The sequence below is a fragment of the Chlamydotis macqueenii genome, chromosome 4 (assembly GCF_036417535.1).
Source record: "Chlamydotis macqueenii isolate bChlMac1 chromosome 4, bChlMac1.mat, whole genome shotgun sequence".
Taxonomy (NCBI): Eukaryota; Metazoa; Chordata; class Aves; order Otidiformes; family Otididae; genus Chlamydotis; species Chlamydotis macqueenii.
The window spans coordinates 18872385-18889734 of NC_141559.1; the positions used below are offsets into that span (position 1 = coordinate 18872385).

The 17350-nt window shown below is 38.5% G+C and overlaps 1 protein-coding gene across 1 annotated transcript in view; it reads right to left on the reverse strand.

Moving 5' to 3' along the window:
* PTPN13 (protein tyrosine phosphatase non-receptor type 13) overlaps positions 1-17350 on the reverse strand; it is a 128058-nt gene that overhangs the window by 78730 nt on the left and 31978 nt on the right. Inside the window, exons 3-5 of the mRNA XM_086747156.1 lie at positions 12113-12282; positions 6675-6740; positions 4042-4227 (exon numbers count right to left, since the gene is read on the reverse strand). Coding sequence (XP_086603282.1) covers positions 4042-4227; positions 6675-6740; positions 12113-12282 — 422 coding nt within the window. The remainder of the gene's footprint in view (positions 1-4041; positions 4228-6674; positions 6741-12112; positions 12283-17350) is intronic.

Genomic DNA, 17350 nt, shown 5'->3' on the forward strand with positions numbered 1-17350 from the left:
GAATTATCCATATTTGAATAATCTATGCATTATTTTTACTACACATCTGGTCTACTTTTTTTCCACCAAGCGTAAATTAAGTTAACTTAAATAGATTCCACACCTACAGCAAACTGAAGACAGCAACACTTGAAAACCATGTTCCGTGACTGCAACATGATTGGAACTTGAGATTGGCCTGATGAGTTTTCCGTTTAGCAGGAAGAACTGTCTTGTACTTGATAGTTTTAGGCTGAAACCTCACAGAACTTACTGTTCATGTAGAATATCTCATGCATTTGTGAGAAGTCTCTTCTTCAGCCCCTCAGGCACATTCCTTTGTTTTGCCAGGCTTAACTCCCCCCATTAACTTTTAACTTTTTTAAAAAAACACTGTTTCCCTAAAAAAAAAAAATTATTTCACATGTACAGCTATTCAAAGAAGAGCTTATTTGCTACAAGACACAATCTTTAGTGAGATCTTCTGATATGGTGGGAATCGGCATAACTCGGACAGTGGCTTAGCTGGAAGCGGGAAGGAGAAATCAAGCAGCTTTCTACCCATCACAGTTACAATGCAACTCAATTAATGTTAAAGAGACTGAATCAATCTTGTGCCATATCACCCTTTACAATGCATATTAACATGGAAAGTGAAAACATTCAAACAGGATCTCTGTGCTTCTCAGACCACTAAACGACCAGCTACAGGGCTAAGATCTCTCTAGTCTTTGATAAGGCATGTTGATCAGAGGCATGTTGATCTTAAAATAGCAAGTTGCAATACGGTTCTGAAAAAAACAATTTAATATGTTTTTCTTATTAACCTAAAAATTCCAGCACACACAGAGAGCACTTGACACTAAAAACAGCAGGGATGGCTAGCTAAGATGCACAAAACCACAGCAGCACAGCTCTGTCACTGTTGTTCTGTCAAAGCATGGTTCTATTTGGCTGCTTTGTTCTTGTCTTCTTGCAAAGCCAATGCAGTGACACGTTACAAATTAGGTTAAAAAGGTTACTGGCAGAGAAAATCTAGAAGATTAGCAAAACTTCAGTACTAGGTAACCACCAGTAGTCCTACTCATTCATTATCAACATGGTATAGAAGACAGGAACATAATTGCTGGATTCAGCTCTCCACTGGATTTCAGTACATACGTTTGGGACCACTATGGCTGCCTTTGGCTTTCTGGTCTAGATTAGTCTGTCACACCAACCTCAGACTCTCTCTGAAAGCCTGCTGACTAGAACAAGATGAGGAAAAGCAGAAAATTTGCTAAGCAGAAAGGGCTGCCAAGAACTTGGAGACTAATGGCTCACTCTCCACAGCGGCTCTTTCTACAGCTCATGGTCCAATTTAAGGTTTGGATCTTTATTTTAACAGCTTCACTGATTAAGGCCTTTATTTAATTGAATCATTGACTAGCTCTGCTTAGCAACTACACAAGACTTCAGACATTACAGCAAGGAGCACTGGACTAACAGACATAACCTCATAGAATAGATAATGCTTTGTGGAGCTCAGGCTCAGCACTGTTTCTGGAGGCCTGTCACAATTGGCTGCTGCCACATGTTAGACAAATGCAGGGACCTCTCACCTCATGCAAGTGTTCCCAAGCTACATTTATGAAAAAGCTATCTAACAACAAGGTCACATATATATATAAAAATATATATATTTTTTTTTAAAAAGGAAGCATTATCAAGTCAAACATTTTCCTTGCCATTACAGAGCTGTCTCTCGAAACACCAATTTTCACATTGGCATAACCCCTCCGAGATTAAAAAAAAAAAAAAAAAAAAAAAAGGAGTTTCAATGATAAAAACTGGATAAAATTCAGGACCACCATGGAATATCACACCAACAATAATAAACTGCTTGGCATTTGTTATAATTATGAACAGAACACAAGGAAAGCAAGTATTAGCCAGAGAACAATCTAACAATATGTGTTGGGTTTGCATGGCAAGGTTTTGGTCACAGCGGGGTTACAGGAGTGGCTTTCTGTGAGAAGTTGCTACAAGGTTTTCCTGTATCTCACAGAGTCTCTGCCAGCTGGCTCCAAGATGGACTCGCCACTGGCCAAGGCCAAGCCCATCAGTAATGGTGATAACACCTCTGTGATAACATATTGTGTTGGTTTTGTTTATTGAGGGGGGCTACGGTGGCAGCTTCTGCAAGAAGCTGCTGGAATTTTCCCCTTTGTCTGGTGGACTTGGCCAGGTCTAGGGTGGACCCGCCACTGGCCAGGGCCAAGCCAACTGCCAATTGATGACAGAATGTTCAGTGATAACACCTCTGTTATAACCTATCTAAGAAGAAAAACAATTTTTTTTTTTTTAAAGTGAGAGACTGTGTAGCTTGGTCCCAAGTGGGGCTAAACTATGACACATATTTAAGAAGGTGAAAACAAAGCAGCAATGTGGAGAGAGGGAGGAGGCGCAGGCAGCTGTTTACATTGAGCCTGGCTCAGCCCAGTGGTGGGGACGCAGGAGTGAAAATACAGGAGAGGAATAACTATGCCGACATCAAGGTCAGTGAAGAAGGATGGGGAGGAGGTCCTCCAGGCACTGGAGCAGAGATTCTCCAGCAGCCCATGGTCAAGATCATGGATAAGCAGGTTGTCCCCCTGCAGTCCATGGAGGTCCATGCCAAAGCAGAGTATCACTTGCAGCCCATGGAGGAACTCACGCCAGAGCAGGTGGATGCCCGAAGGAGGCTGTGGCCCTGTGGGAATCCCATGCTGGAGTAGGCTCCTGGCAGGACCTGTGGACCCATGGAGACAGGAGCCCACACTGAAGCAGATTTGCTGGCAGGACTTGTGACCCTGCAGGGGACCCATGCTGGAGCAGTCTGTTCCTAAAGGACTGCACCCCATGGGAAGGACCAACACTGGAGCAGTTCGTGAAGAACTGTAGGTCATGGGAAGGACTCACTGGACAGCTTCATGAAGGGACTCCACATTGGAGCAGGGGAAGAGTGTGAGGAGTCCTCCCCTTGAGGAGGAAGGAGCAGCAGAGACAACATGTGATGAACTGACTGCAACCCCCATTCCCCATCCCCCTGCACCATGTAGGGGAAGGAGGTAGAGAAATCAGGAGTAAAGTTAAGACCAGAAAGAGAGGAGAGGTGGAAGTGTTTTTGAGATTTGGATTTGTTTCTCATTATCCTACTCTGGTTTGATTGTTAATAAATTAAATTAATTTTCCCCAAGTCAAGTCTGTTTTATCCATGACGGTAATTGCTGAACGATCTCTCCCTCCTCATCTCGACCCACAAGCTTTTAGCTATATTTTCACTCCCCCATCCTGTCGGCCGTGTAGTACTTTGCTGCCAGCTGGGACTAAACCATAACAAAATATTGAGAATTTACAGCTTTTCTTTCTACTCAAAGCCTTGAAATCATTTAAGTGTTCTGAAGTTATGTTGTAATGGTTTAGGTGAAGGGAGAGGTTGCCTGTCACGAACAGTAACTTTGCAAGATGAGTTCATGTAGTTTCTTTCACTTCTGAAAACAGTTTAACACATTTGTCATCATTAGTCAATACCGTCCTCCACAATTATCATATCCAAGAGCTGAGCAGGAGTGCAAGAGAGTTGGCACACTGCCTAAAAGGTCTCTCTTCATGTTAATAAGCAACTGTCAGAAGTCAAGCGTAATTTTAAAAAAGAAAATTCACAGCAATCATTTTTATAGAATCATAGAATGTACAGTTTATGAAGCATTTCAGGTAGCAACAAGTCTAAGACTTGCCCCAGAGTGAATCGCCTTTTTCCTTCTCCCATTTTTCTCTACTTTTCTTTCAGTGAAGACAAATGGTTCACGAAATTATCTTACTCAGAAACAGCAGTCATGAATGTGTATTCCAGGAGGAATTGTCAAGTGCACAAGCTGTTACAAGGGAAGAGAAGAAATTCTCTCCTGTCAACACTTAGCCTTATCAGAATTGCAACATAGTAAAACAAGAGGAAGAATGACTGCAGAGTGACTCTGAATTAGCACCTTTGCTGTCTTCCTGCTCATCTCTATTATTCCTCAAATGCTGACACAGACTTACCCCAGACAGGCTTCCCAGAACCAGTCTGACCAACTGTTTCACATATGAAAAAGAAGGGGCACAGTTACTGTTCCTTATGTGGGCACTGCAAGCGTCCAGAACAGTCCGTACAGATACACGGGCATAAATGACATCTTCACACATGCCGAGGAGTATGCTGTTGAGATGATCTCCAAGTTTGATAGGCTAGTGACAAACAAAAACAAGAGGGATAAGAGAATCAGTTTTAATAACGACTTGCAGTACACATAGAAACAAAAGACAGACACTAAAATAACTATTCCTGAGACTTACTGCCTATGTTAACTGAGTGTCAATTTGAAAGTCACCATCTAGGTGGTGAAAAAACAGCAGTTATAGACCAGCATCTAGATTTGATTCCTACTCTACAATAACCTGTTCCAAACAAGCTGCCTGATCTGTAAGGTCAGGATACCAAGACTTCCCTTTCTCAAGGGCTTAAAGACTACTGAAAAGGTTCAGAGGACAATTTCTTTGTTGTTTTTGAAAATTGTGCCAGTCACAAACACAAAATTCAATCCTCATTACAGTTACTTTTTAAATCTCTGTTTGCTACGCTCATTTTCTACAATTCCTCACCTCACCAATATTTTGCAGAAGCTTTGTTAGCATTTCCGAAGTCCAGTGACATCATCAAAAAATATCAACAAAAAGTAAGGAATAAAACAGCAAAGCCACTGGTTAAGGAAGCAGAACTTCATAGCTGCAGGACAACACCCATATGGTTAAGAACAATCTAGATATAGCTCTCCTCTACCCATTCCGTTAATCCAGCACATTGTATGTGGAATATCACTCCTCAGGGTATGCAACAGTCAGCAATAACACTTCTTCTCAGATGCTGCAGGCACTCGGGACTTGAGCTTTCTGATCTGCAGCTCTCCCAAAGTGGGTGGTTACCCACAAAGTACAAGCATTGTCATGCTTTTTGCATCACAGAGTACTTGAAGTCATTACTATCTTCCAATCTTCCCTCTATTAGTACTCTTAAACTGTACCATAAAAAAAAAAGTATTCTGGACCACCTTGATTTAATTAACATCGGCTTTTCACATCTAACTGTTTAGCACTTCTAATTAATCATAAAAATCACTCAACCACACTCCTAGCAGAGAAGCAGCTCATTAACTAATATAGGCAGGGAAATACAGGTGAAAAAAAAAAAATTAAATGGGAAAATCCACACATGGAAATTAACACTTAATGCCATACACAGTGTCCTTTTGCCTCCACTAACTGTACAGGGGAGAGAACATGAGAACATCCCAAAGGTAGATTCTAGGCTTCCACTCCCCCTTTCTTTCCAGACATACCTCACCACAATGTCTTTGGAAAAATATTGTTATATCAGAAGGTAGAACAGTCCTTCCCACTGCATTACTGTGAAACTGTAGCTACAATCTAATACCAAAGGAAGAAAAAGAGAAGGGGGACTAAAATTAATGCCTGCTTTCTGCTCAACACCCACCTCTACCCACCTGAAGTCACTCTCCCACTACTGCTGAACACTGTTTCTTTCATCTTCTACAAGACAGAAGAGCAAAGAAAGAGGATAGCTGCCTAAGAAAATACTGAGGCTTCTGGGACAGGCACAAGAGGCATTACAAATAAATATCCCCAGAACAGTGATAGCTTCGAATTCTCTGACTTTCGCATTCGGACAGTTACTTCCAAACAGTACAAACTAAGACCCACTCTGTTAAAGAAAATACTAGGAACTGAACACCTAAATTGCCAAAGAGCCTTTCAAAATTTCCTTCCTTACCCTTACACATAACACCAACTAGTAGGACTGAACCCAAACAGGAAACAGAACTAGCTTATCTCCTTGAGCTGCACAATGCTCTGCCACATCCCGCAACTGCAAGTCCATTTTTAAATGCTTTTTTTGGATGCATTTAATCTTATTTTCACTCTTTTAGATATCGACTTCTGAAAGTTTAATTGTGGGCGGGGAAAGAATACACAGGAAGGCAATGAATCACATCATCTTCAGTCAGTTTTGGAAAGATAGTCTAGGAGTTCTGATGGGTGTGTGAAATGACCCCATTGAGCAATAACACTTGGCTCTAAGCAGTCTACAACTGTGTCTGCATTAACTGACAAGTCAATAGCAAGAGTCTACTCCCTGTTCCAAACAATTCATCCCCATTCTTGGCCATTGTGTAACCTAAGTATCTGTATGCGCCAAGTCCAGACTCACAGACGTTATGGTAGCATAGAGAACAAGTTGCTTTATTATGAGTAAAGCAACAATGTTATTTAAATATTTGTTTTCATATAAGCCCAAACCAAAACAAATCATTTTCTCCTTTGTCAGCAACTTAAACTGTTGTCTTACAGGCTGTGACACTACAGGATAGACTAGCCCAGATATATCTTCATGGAAACTAGTAGAAATGTAGTATCAGCACCTTCTTTCTGCAAGACAACAAACCACCACAACCACCACCATCCTCACACGCTCCACAGGAAAAAGCTCCAAGTACAGGAAATAAATCCTACTCTTCAGAGTCTCATTATGACACCCTGTCATGTTAACTTAAATGCAGATTCAGTCAAACTGTCAAGTCTGAAGGTGCAATATTAAACAAAACCAAATTTGAACTTACCTGACTTTGAGGAACTTCGTGGTCAGCTCCCCAAAAGAGTGCCATACCGAGAGAATAAATATGGACCTGTCATAAGACACAAGACATTTGTCAACTCATTGACCAGGACTGGAAAGGCAAAGCAGAACTTTAAAAGTAGAGCAACTAACTTATCACCAGTTTGTCTATATATATTCCTGGTATTTAAGCTCAGTTGTCTTTTAAATTGTTGTTCTCCTTTGCCATGCAGGTCAGAGAAGCAAACCCTACTGCTACAAAATGTACTACATCTAACCAGTGTCTCTGTCTTCTCTGCTCAATTTTAAGCTTTCATCTCACATTGAAGTCAGAAGCACATGTAATCCATGTGATCAGCCTGGTGGGGAGTATAGAATTCAACATAAATTCAATGCACTTTATTAATATAAAATTGGAATTCCACATACTCTGAGAAGCACCCGGTCCTAAACTTCTGTCACTTAAATCTTATGAGATGGTCTCTGTTTGGCACAGCATATGAGTCAGCGCAGGATAGAAAGGTTTACAGCAGTGTAAGGTAGGGATACACTAGATACTGCCAACACATGGTTACTCACTGGTACAGTTCAGTTCAGCTGACTGACAAACGCTGAAGACAGAGGAACAAGGTCAGCTCGTGTGCACTCAGACACAGATGTGCAAGAGGATACCCAGGCAGACAAAAATAGAGAAGTCATGTTTTTCTTTCTGATAAAGCTGTAGTAGAACCACAGAGAATTTCTTCACAATCATGCTCAGAAGGGAAAATAAGGAGGCAAATTTTGTTGCCATTGGCATGTTATGGCAGGACTGTGGCAGTGCTGTACACAAGTGCACCTAGCTTTATGCTAGGTGTAAATATGTAGCCAACACTGTGTACCTAACAAGGGCTCACCCATCAGCCTTCTCTCCCAGAAACAAAGCACTGGCCACCAAAGTAAGGTGTCTCTGTTCCATGCAAAGTAGTAAGACAGAAGTCGCAGACAAGCATCAAGTGTTCTCATTTAGTACTACTGGCCCATTTAACCAGAAACATTACCTTTCAAATACTGAGAAAGTTGTTCCTTATTTGGTTTATTATCCATTACCCTTTCAACTGAAATACTAGAAATTCTTCCTTACATATCCAGATATACCATAGCTATATAGGAAAAGGTGAATATACTTTCAGGGTAATAATGCATGCAAAAAAAACCCAAAACAAACAACAATCTTTTCCAGAAGAAAAAAAACCGCACACACATACAAAACCAACTAAACATAAAATTCATACTAAAAAAGCCTCCCAACCCCTCCTGTCCCCCAAAAATGCAAGAACAGCACTTTAAAAGTCTACTATCAAAATTGTTAATTCTCATCAGAGAAGTGGTCATGTTTCTACGTCTGTTGGTGTTCAAGAAGCGTTTGGACAATGCTTTTAGATACACAATTTAACTTTTTTGTTGCCCTCTGTGGAGTTTGGAGTTGGATTTGATGATCCTCTCAGGTCCCTTCCAACTCAGGATATTCTATGATTCTAAGCTTCAACTTAATGGAAACTACTTCCAAAACCGAGAAGTGCATCGTCCTCCACAAAATTATTATTGTACAACCATGCAATCAGACCTCTAAACTAAAACATGCTACTCTACTAATCTTTCTGAAAACAGCTTTCAAAATAAAAGCTAAGGGAATCAGTTTGTGATGCAGTATTCCTTCAACTCCACCAATGGTACTTCAAACTTTATACTAACTTAAGGAGGTTTTGCAAGTACAGCATTTCAAAGTTACTTGCAAGCCACTGCTACATAGAAAACAAAAATGTATCCACTACATATCAGTTAAACTATTTTTTTTATTTTAATATAATGTCTTCACACATATGCAACTCTCTCCTACTTCATACATCTTAACTTAAAAAATCAGATAAATAATCATATTGCTGCTTGACTGGTGTTTGACAGCTCCCTTTACAAATTTCTAACTACTTCTGTAGTCCAACAGTCTTAGGTTGTGTCAAATAGTCAGGAGGGAAAATTAAAAAAGAAATCCCACAACAGCCTGTTTACAAGATCATAACTGCTTGAGGTTTGTGCAGCACTACATCAAGTTCCTCACATAACAGATAATTGCAGCATGAAAACTAGGCAAAAACCATCTGTTGAAAAACTGTGTTGTAAAAACCCAAGAATTTTCCTAATTTCAAATGATCAGTAACTCCTAAATGTTTTTCTACAATGCTAGCAAGATTCATATTTAAAATACTCTTCTCTCTCTCCAGGTGAGGCAACCTTTGATTTAGAGGCACATCAGCATGCATCTCTTAAAAATGGAAGCATTTATTCAAAATTCTAGTCCATTTTTATATTCTGATACTTTTAATATTTTCCACAACATATAAATCAACATCAAATTCATTTCCCAAATTAATCTTTCATTGTAATTTTGAACAGTTTGCTTACTCTATTTCTAATAAGCTTGCAGTTACATCAAAACTTATTTTGTGTTCAAATTGACTGGGTATATTGGAATCAAAGATTCATTAACTGATTACCATTTTTTCTAATATTTACCCTTAAATACACTGTTACTTTGTGTTAGCAAGTAAAGTCATAACTCAAGAGACAAACGCAATCCTGTCATTGTCTGTTGTAAAGCCTTAAGAAACAAGATATTTTTTTTGCCTTCAGTAGCTTTCAAACATGGTCCCATTTCAGAACAACCACCAAAAAGGAAAACACCAAAGATTTCCAGTAAAGAAATTCAGTGAACGACAGTGAACTCTGACAGAATAGAAAAAAGTTTAAATATGTTAAAAGTTACCACAGTCAGCACGTGCAAAGTAAGATCTAACAAACATGAAGTCAACATATCACGAGAAATAACCAGTATACCATCCAACATACAGTTTAATACAAATGTAAAGGGAAACAGTCAAAAAAAGAAGGCTGCACATATAAAGGTATTTATCAGCCTTACTAACTTCAACTAAGAAAGCCATAACAGGACGAAAGTTTTTGTACAAAGTCATGTTTCAGGTAGCTTTCTCCTTCCACATAAGCAGGTAAAAAAAAAGAGGACTGATACATTTGAAGTATTTCACGCAAATGTACTACACTGTGTTGTTCCTAGCAAGGGAGTTATAGACCAGTAGTCCAGATAGTCTGGTCGTCCTTTTTTTTTTTCCAAGATGCATTACCAAAGCTTATTTTTACATATCCTGGAACATACAATTGCCATCATGAAAAGACTACAATTCCTTGTACACAACGGTACATTTCTAAGAATTCATCTGGAGGGTCTCACATGAGTGAATGCACGATGAGTCACTCACAGATGCCATTTTCAGATCATGGCTGTCCTTCACTGCACCCAGACATGACTACCACGCTGGGAGAACAGCTGTGTGATTTACCCAGCAGGCTTTAAACTGAGAACAAGAATGCCAGCAGCAAGTTTTCTTCAAACGTTTTCGTACCATCCCAGGCTACTAGAACAGTCAACGTCCCCACCTAGTGTGTGCAAAACACATGCAGAAATCAAGTGGAGTTCAAACATAAAACAAGTTAATTAATCTCAAGCTTCAACCTAATGCTAAAGCTGAATACCACAAGCTAAAGGGTTTTATTTGGTTTTTATGTGACTGTATGAGTAATTTCCTTATGTAAAGCCAAAGCTTGTCTATTTCCACATTCAGTTGTTTCCTATTAAAACAGCAACTCTGTTGCTGCAGCCTAGAGTCTCAATTTTGTCATCATCTTCCAGTAAGCAAGGTTATACTGGTATCACGAAGCAAACTCATACAGCCATAATTGGAGAGAATTAATCAGCGCTGCATATGTTCAGAATGCCAGTATTTGGTCTGTTGCCTATTGATATGGTTTACAGGCCATAGTGGTCCCTCTGAGTACTTCCTTCCTAAAGATTAAGATAAAGAAACATCATAGTATGGTTTTTAATAGTAAGAGTTCTCTATTTATTTCAAAAATAAAAAAGTAACATACTGAATGAATAGTGGTAGAGAACAAAGAACGCAATCAGCTCTAACAAAGGTCACAAACATGTCATTTCAAAACTTTTTTCTGACATTTGTAAAGATCTGTTTCATATATTAACTTCAGAGCTAGCATTAGAGGTAACGTTACTGTCTTCAACAGCATTGTCTCTCTTGAAAGAAGATAAACTGTTCCAACAGTATGACTGCAGAGCTTGGCAGCTGCATCCTACAGCAACAGGCAGTTGATTCTAAATTTGCACTGATGTGTTATTTTTTTCTTCTCTATTAGAACTTTCAACCTAGGTTGCTAATTGCTTATAGTTTTGCCATAGATAAATTACATACATATATTATTACACCATTAGTTTTGACTATACTGCTGGGCAAGAAGGATCTCTAAAAAACTTGTGAGTAACTGAGGAAACAATGATTTTCGATAGGTATTTGGTGACATAGTTGTAAAGAAAACTGACTATATACAAGGTTTAGAAAAAAAAAAAAGAACTGCAAACACAAAATATTCAACATAGAAAAACATGTTTTAACAGCCTTTGTGCACACAACAGCAATTGATACCAATACTGGTATCCTCTGGAGTAAGAGCATGTTGCTATTCTTCCTGGAGGGAGACAAAGGTCATAGTTGTTTTTTACAACACTGGCTGTGGCTAGTTTACTTCTCTAAGGATTATTGATCCAGAGAAGCCAAGGAGATGGAAACAGAGTTCAGCTTCCTTCTTACTCCCACTTCTAAATATCTTTGACTAGGCCAAGGGAATGGTTTCCTGGGGAAAGCATTACCATTTGCAACAAATTATTGTTAAGAAAACATTTCAGAAGCTAGTAATTTTGACTGTGCAGATCAATGACCTGGAGGAGATCACATATACAAATCTTACCTGCCTCAACATCTGCCCTTGGGGAAAAGTTAAAAAAGGAAGGTGGAAAGGAACAATTTTGCACACAAGTGAGGAATACTTATGTCAATTAAAACAAGCTCTTTCTTCTGAGATGAGTGTAGGAATGTCCCATGTTTTGCAGCCTTGGACTGCTTGAGTAATTCCTTTGCTTACCTCTCAGATGCATCTTGCCAAAAAAAATTTTAAAAAATTAAAATTGTGATGTCACTGAAATCTTTTAGAAAAAGAAGGTGAAGTGCTGGTTACTACTAGTTTGACAGTCAGTTATTCTTTGCAGCCATTGCCCAAGTATGGCTGTCAGTAGCACACACATGACAGGCACCTGCACACAGACACTTCTTCATAAGCACATACAACCATAACCACTATTCCACTTTTATGGACAAAAATGAAAGTAGGAGGATTCCTCCCTCTCTCAAAAAAGAAATCAACAGTTAGACGTACAAGTCAGAACCACCAGGAGACAAAAATGACAGGTTAAAGCTACTTTGTGAAGAGATCAACAGCAAACGACAACAGCTGTCTACCAAGGAAGAGGTACCGTACCTTTTCAATGTCCGACAGAGACGACAGAGAATGGTTTTGCAGAACCTCTGGTGCTGTGAATGCTCGCAGGTCTTGTTGGGAGACATTTTCATCAGTAAATGATACACTGCCAGATGGAAGCAACAGGAGAGACCATGGAGAAATGATGAATCCCAGAGCAGTAGGATCAGCTGCATTTTGAAGGAAAAAGAAACACTGAAATTAAAGCAATGTTGTTTGATGCCCTTGCTTGGTGTTATTTTATTTGCTCAAAGACACGTTTAATATCTGTCTACATATTATTAATGTATAGACTATAGTTTTGAGTATAGACTCATGCTTCCTCTTCCACCTGTGGTACTTCATAACCACCACAACCACCTCAATTTTAATCACACTAAGTAGTAACACCTATCTTTTTTTACTATTCTTTGCTATTATTCATACCAGCAAGCTCAGGAAGAGCCTGCTAAAATACTCACAAGCTTTCCTGTCCTCAGGTTATTTAATTTATGTTAAGCTTGACATATAAGACCATCACATTTCATAATGTACATGTCATTAAGGGCAATTCCTACAATAAGAATGGAGTTAACTGCTACACTTATATAGCACTGCTGCTGCAGCAATGATCTGAAGAGAGAAGACAAAGCTATAGAGAGAGGAAACACTCCTTACTGGAGTAGTTGACAGAACTGGACAAAACAGAAAAGTTTTGAGGCACAGAAGTCCTTTTTAGCCTAAAGAAAAAATCAGAAGTGAAAAAGAAAATAATAATTCTAGGTAGCAGTGGAAGTGTGTAAAGAAAACTGGAAACCTTAGTAAGATCAGACCCTGTGACTAACACCTGAAAACAGCAAAACAAGCACTGAAATTGAAGAACCAAAAGCAACAAAGAAAATTTCCTACACCATGGAAATATGAATACATTCCTACACCATGAATATGCAACCTGCCAGCTAGGTTTTTGATCTTTGATAATACTGATGTCAAACTTCTGGCCACAGACTTAGAAGAAAACAAACAAACAAACAAAAACAAAACACAAACAACAAAAACAAAACAAAAAAAAATAAAGAAAGGGAGAAATAGGCTGCATGCATAAGGAAGGTGTCAAACCCCCAAACCTACCTTGAAAGTAAGTTAAGGCAGAAAAAAGTCAAGATATTATTTTCTACACCTCAAACAGTAAATCAGCTCATTTTCACTGAAGGAAACATAAGCCCTTATCTAAGTAAAAATAAAAGTTAACTTATTTTTCCACAGGCAAAGAGACAGTTGCTCGGTTTTCTGCTACATCATATATCAAAGATTTCAGGAAACATGCATTCAAAGAATAAGTCTTTCTTTTCCCTCTACCTAGTAAGAAATAACAGCAGAATAATAATTTCCTCCTTCAGCTCCACCACTAACAACATTTTCCACTCTCGTATCAGCTTAGGATGTTCCTACAGTGCTGGTTCCTAGTCAGTTCAATTATCTTGTAATCTAGAATATTTCTTATCTCCTAGGAAATGTATTAAATTACTGCTTGCAGTTATCAGATGTAAAATGATCTACCAAGTAAGTCCTTAAATTTCCTCAACTCCCCTTCCTCCAAAATAAACTGAGAAATTGCTTTTAGGCTTTCTACATTCTGTAACACCAGAGCAAAACTGTATTTCCAACTTGGTAGTACAATTATCCAGAAAAAAATGTTCCAAACTTTCAGATCCTGAAGCTCAGAAAGTTTCCTCTCCTACCACATGTACGAGAGATATAATTCAGTAGAGAGTTAAATAATTTATTTTTCACTCTAAGACTAACATACACATTTTTATGAATATACCTTAAATCGCTATGCAGAATTTCGCTAGGAAAAGGGACCACTGAGGGCAAAAAACATTCTAGAAATAGAAAGGTCCTACAGTCTACTTCAAGTAGTTATTTCAAGTTATTTAATCACCTGAGAACCAATGGAGTTTGTTATAGTTTTTCTAATGGAATTTAAAATGCCAGCGTTTTGCTGAAAGCCAGTATAACAAGCTTCGGACTCACAGTGCAGGAACTGGTTTCTCCCTGCTTTGCTTTTTACAACGTACAAGAGAGGCTCAATCTTCTAAGCCTCAAGGGAGTGTGTTTCATTGCTCCAGCTTTCTCCCCTGGATCCAAAGAAATAAGTAATTGATGGATGGTATCTCTGATCATGCAGGCTAAATCAATTTAAGCTCTCACATAGAACTGCTGAGCTCCCCATGGAAACTCAAGGTCTTCCTCACATATAAAAAGGTGCCCAAGACACCCTAAAAAATAGCAGATACAAAACCATACATGATGATATCTCTCTCATACACAGAAGACAAGATCTCAGTGGGTTTTCCTATCCTATTTCAACAAGTAAAATCACAAAGGACAAAGCAATATATGTTACTTGAACCTACCGATTTCAATATAAGCTAAACTAAATAAAACATATGGCTCAACGAACAAGCTGTACAAGTATCTGTTTCTAGACCTCCTCCAGTGTTACTTCAAATACTTCCAAATATTGAATTTATCAAGGTGTTATAAAAAAGAAAATCAAATCAACAGCCAAAGAATTGCATTTGCTGAGCTACTTGAACATAGTATAAATCTGGTCAAGAGACGAAATTCTAAACTTTGTGCAGACATTAATTACCAATCCTTACACCACAGTACACATTTTCCCTCTTCCCCACAGCAACAGATTGAATCCTAGCTACAAAAAGATTTAAGACTGGAATCACTCTCTCTAATGGCCACGACAAAATATCTGCTTGATATAGTAGTAAAGATAAGCAACCATGTCAAAGATGACGGTTTCGCTGCAGTGTGTAGCAAGACATTTGGCACAAAACAAATGACATTATATCTATAGACACCTTCCCTAAGCATGGCCAACTTCAAAACTGGAGTTTAAAAATATCTCATATCGTGAAAAAGTCATCACATAAGTAAATTTCAATAAGAAATGAATTCAAATAATTTCAAATAATTTCAAATAATTTCAAATAATTTCAAATAATGTCAAATAATGTCAAATAATGTCAAATAATGTCAAATAATGTCAAATAATGTCAAATAATGTCAAATAATGTCAAATAATGTCAAATAATGTCAAATAATGTCAAATAATGTCAAATAATGTCAAATAATGTCAAATAATGTCAAATAATGTCAAATAATTCAAAATTCAATAAGATGAGCTGAAAAAAGACCTCCCTCAGCAAGAACTTTAAACACTATGTATGGCGAAAGTAGCGGAAATTGACTTCAATCAACTGAATTAAATAAAGTTTTAATTAAGAATGAAAAGAACATCATCTGTTCCTCCCAGCACCAAGAGATTTTGCACTATACCTTTGCAGATCATATTGCCTACATGACAGCTTTGGGAATCTAATTTACTTTTACAAAGGATGAGAATAAAATAACTCAATCTCCATTTCCTTCTTTGAGTCATGCATCACGAACTAAAATAACTGTCTCAAAGCTCCTACTATGCAGATCTAACCTAATGAAAATATTTTAAGTAACTCTACTCTTACCCTTTCATGTGTTTGTACCATGGGGGGAAAAAAAAAGTAGCAAAGATGCAATGTATTAAATAGCCAGGGACCACAGGAAAACAACAAAAACTACTTAAGTCATAATATTCATGTCATCTTCTGTTCAGCTTTCAGAAGAATTTACAAGCACAGTAAGGGAAATATACTCCCCAAAATACAGGGGAAAATAACAACAACAACAACAAAAAAAGATTCAAATCCCTCTTTACAAAAGCACTGGAATTCAGGATATGGCTCCTAGTCAATTTTCTATCCAGTAGGCTTTCAGCTGTGCTAGAGCTGCCAGCCTTCTGAGTTAACTCCAGAACTATGCAACTTGGCAACAAAACACTTGTGAGAGCACAGAGCCAAAACAGAGATAAATAGCGTGGACTTACTGAAAGTGAGAGAGTACTGGTTTTAAATAAAAAATCTGAAATTATCTTCAGCTACATAGCATCTGACAAACAAAGACTTTTAAAACAGTCCTTTACATGGTTTAACAGGATACAAGTACCCAAAGACGAAAAAACCCCACCAAGTTATTACAGACAGTAAGTTCTGGTAGAAATTTAAAATAGATAGGTTTTACAATATTGATGGCAGGTAATTTTGAATTCCCAAACTACATACACAATTCAAGTTCATTCAGTTTTGGTTTTTCCTACTTCTCTTATTCTGCAGCCATTAGCAAAAATGATCGAAGTGATGTACATTTCAGCTTTTTCTGAAAGAAAAGAAACACCTTTACAAGCACAGACCAATCCAAAAAACATACACAAGGTTTTCAAAACTTGTTTCATCTTTCTGTTTGCTTCACTCTACAGCTCTCGCTGAGACAAGTAAGATTTCTCCCAGCACAGAGGAACCTGAAGATTTTTATGCCCATGCCACTCTGGATGCAGGCAGACCACTGATGCACCTCTAGACAGGCTAGGATCATGCCAGCACAAGGGACTACTTACACTCTAAGCCCTATACTTCTTTGAGCTGGCGCAACATGTTCCTGCATGCCTGGTGTGCAGGGGAAGCAGAGTTGCAGCCCTTCTGCTCCCTCTCCCTTGTGCACAATGGGATAGGACTGAGCAGAGAGCTCTGATGTGATACTGAACCACTCGGAAACCAGCACCACAGGGAGCAACACTGAGAGCCTAACTGGAAGTTACTCTTTCCTGAGAATACTGGAGCAAGAAACAGGGCAAACAATTAAGTTTCTGAGATCACTCACATTGTTCCTGAGATGCTCCTTGGTCAGCGTAAGACCACACTACACTTTATTGTTACCTTGACCACATCCAGCAGAGTTCTGGAAAGAGCACAAGCAGTAACCAAGCCTCACTTGGGGAAAGGGGGAGGATTAAAAAAACCAACCAACCAAACAAAACCAAACAAAGAAACCACACCAAAACCCACAAAAGCCTGATCTCCTTCCCTCTTGTCAACCAAAACAATCTATTTCCCTCTCCAATCCAACTAGGTCTATCAGTACTTGGGACTCACCACTAGTTCCCATCAACACGTTATACTTTGCCTTCCTTCTTTTCATTATACTTACCCAAGTTAAGCAGATGCAATAGTTTGGCTGTCATCAGATTTACAGGTCCCCAGAAAACACAATTGTCCTTCTTCATACTTTCAGATGATATCACTTTTCTTTACATAAATACTTTCCCATATACAAATTTGCAAGACAGTCGATTCGTGAAGTCTC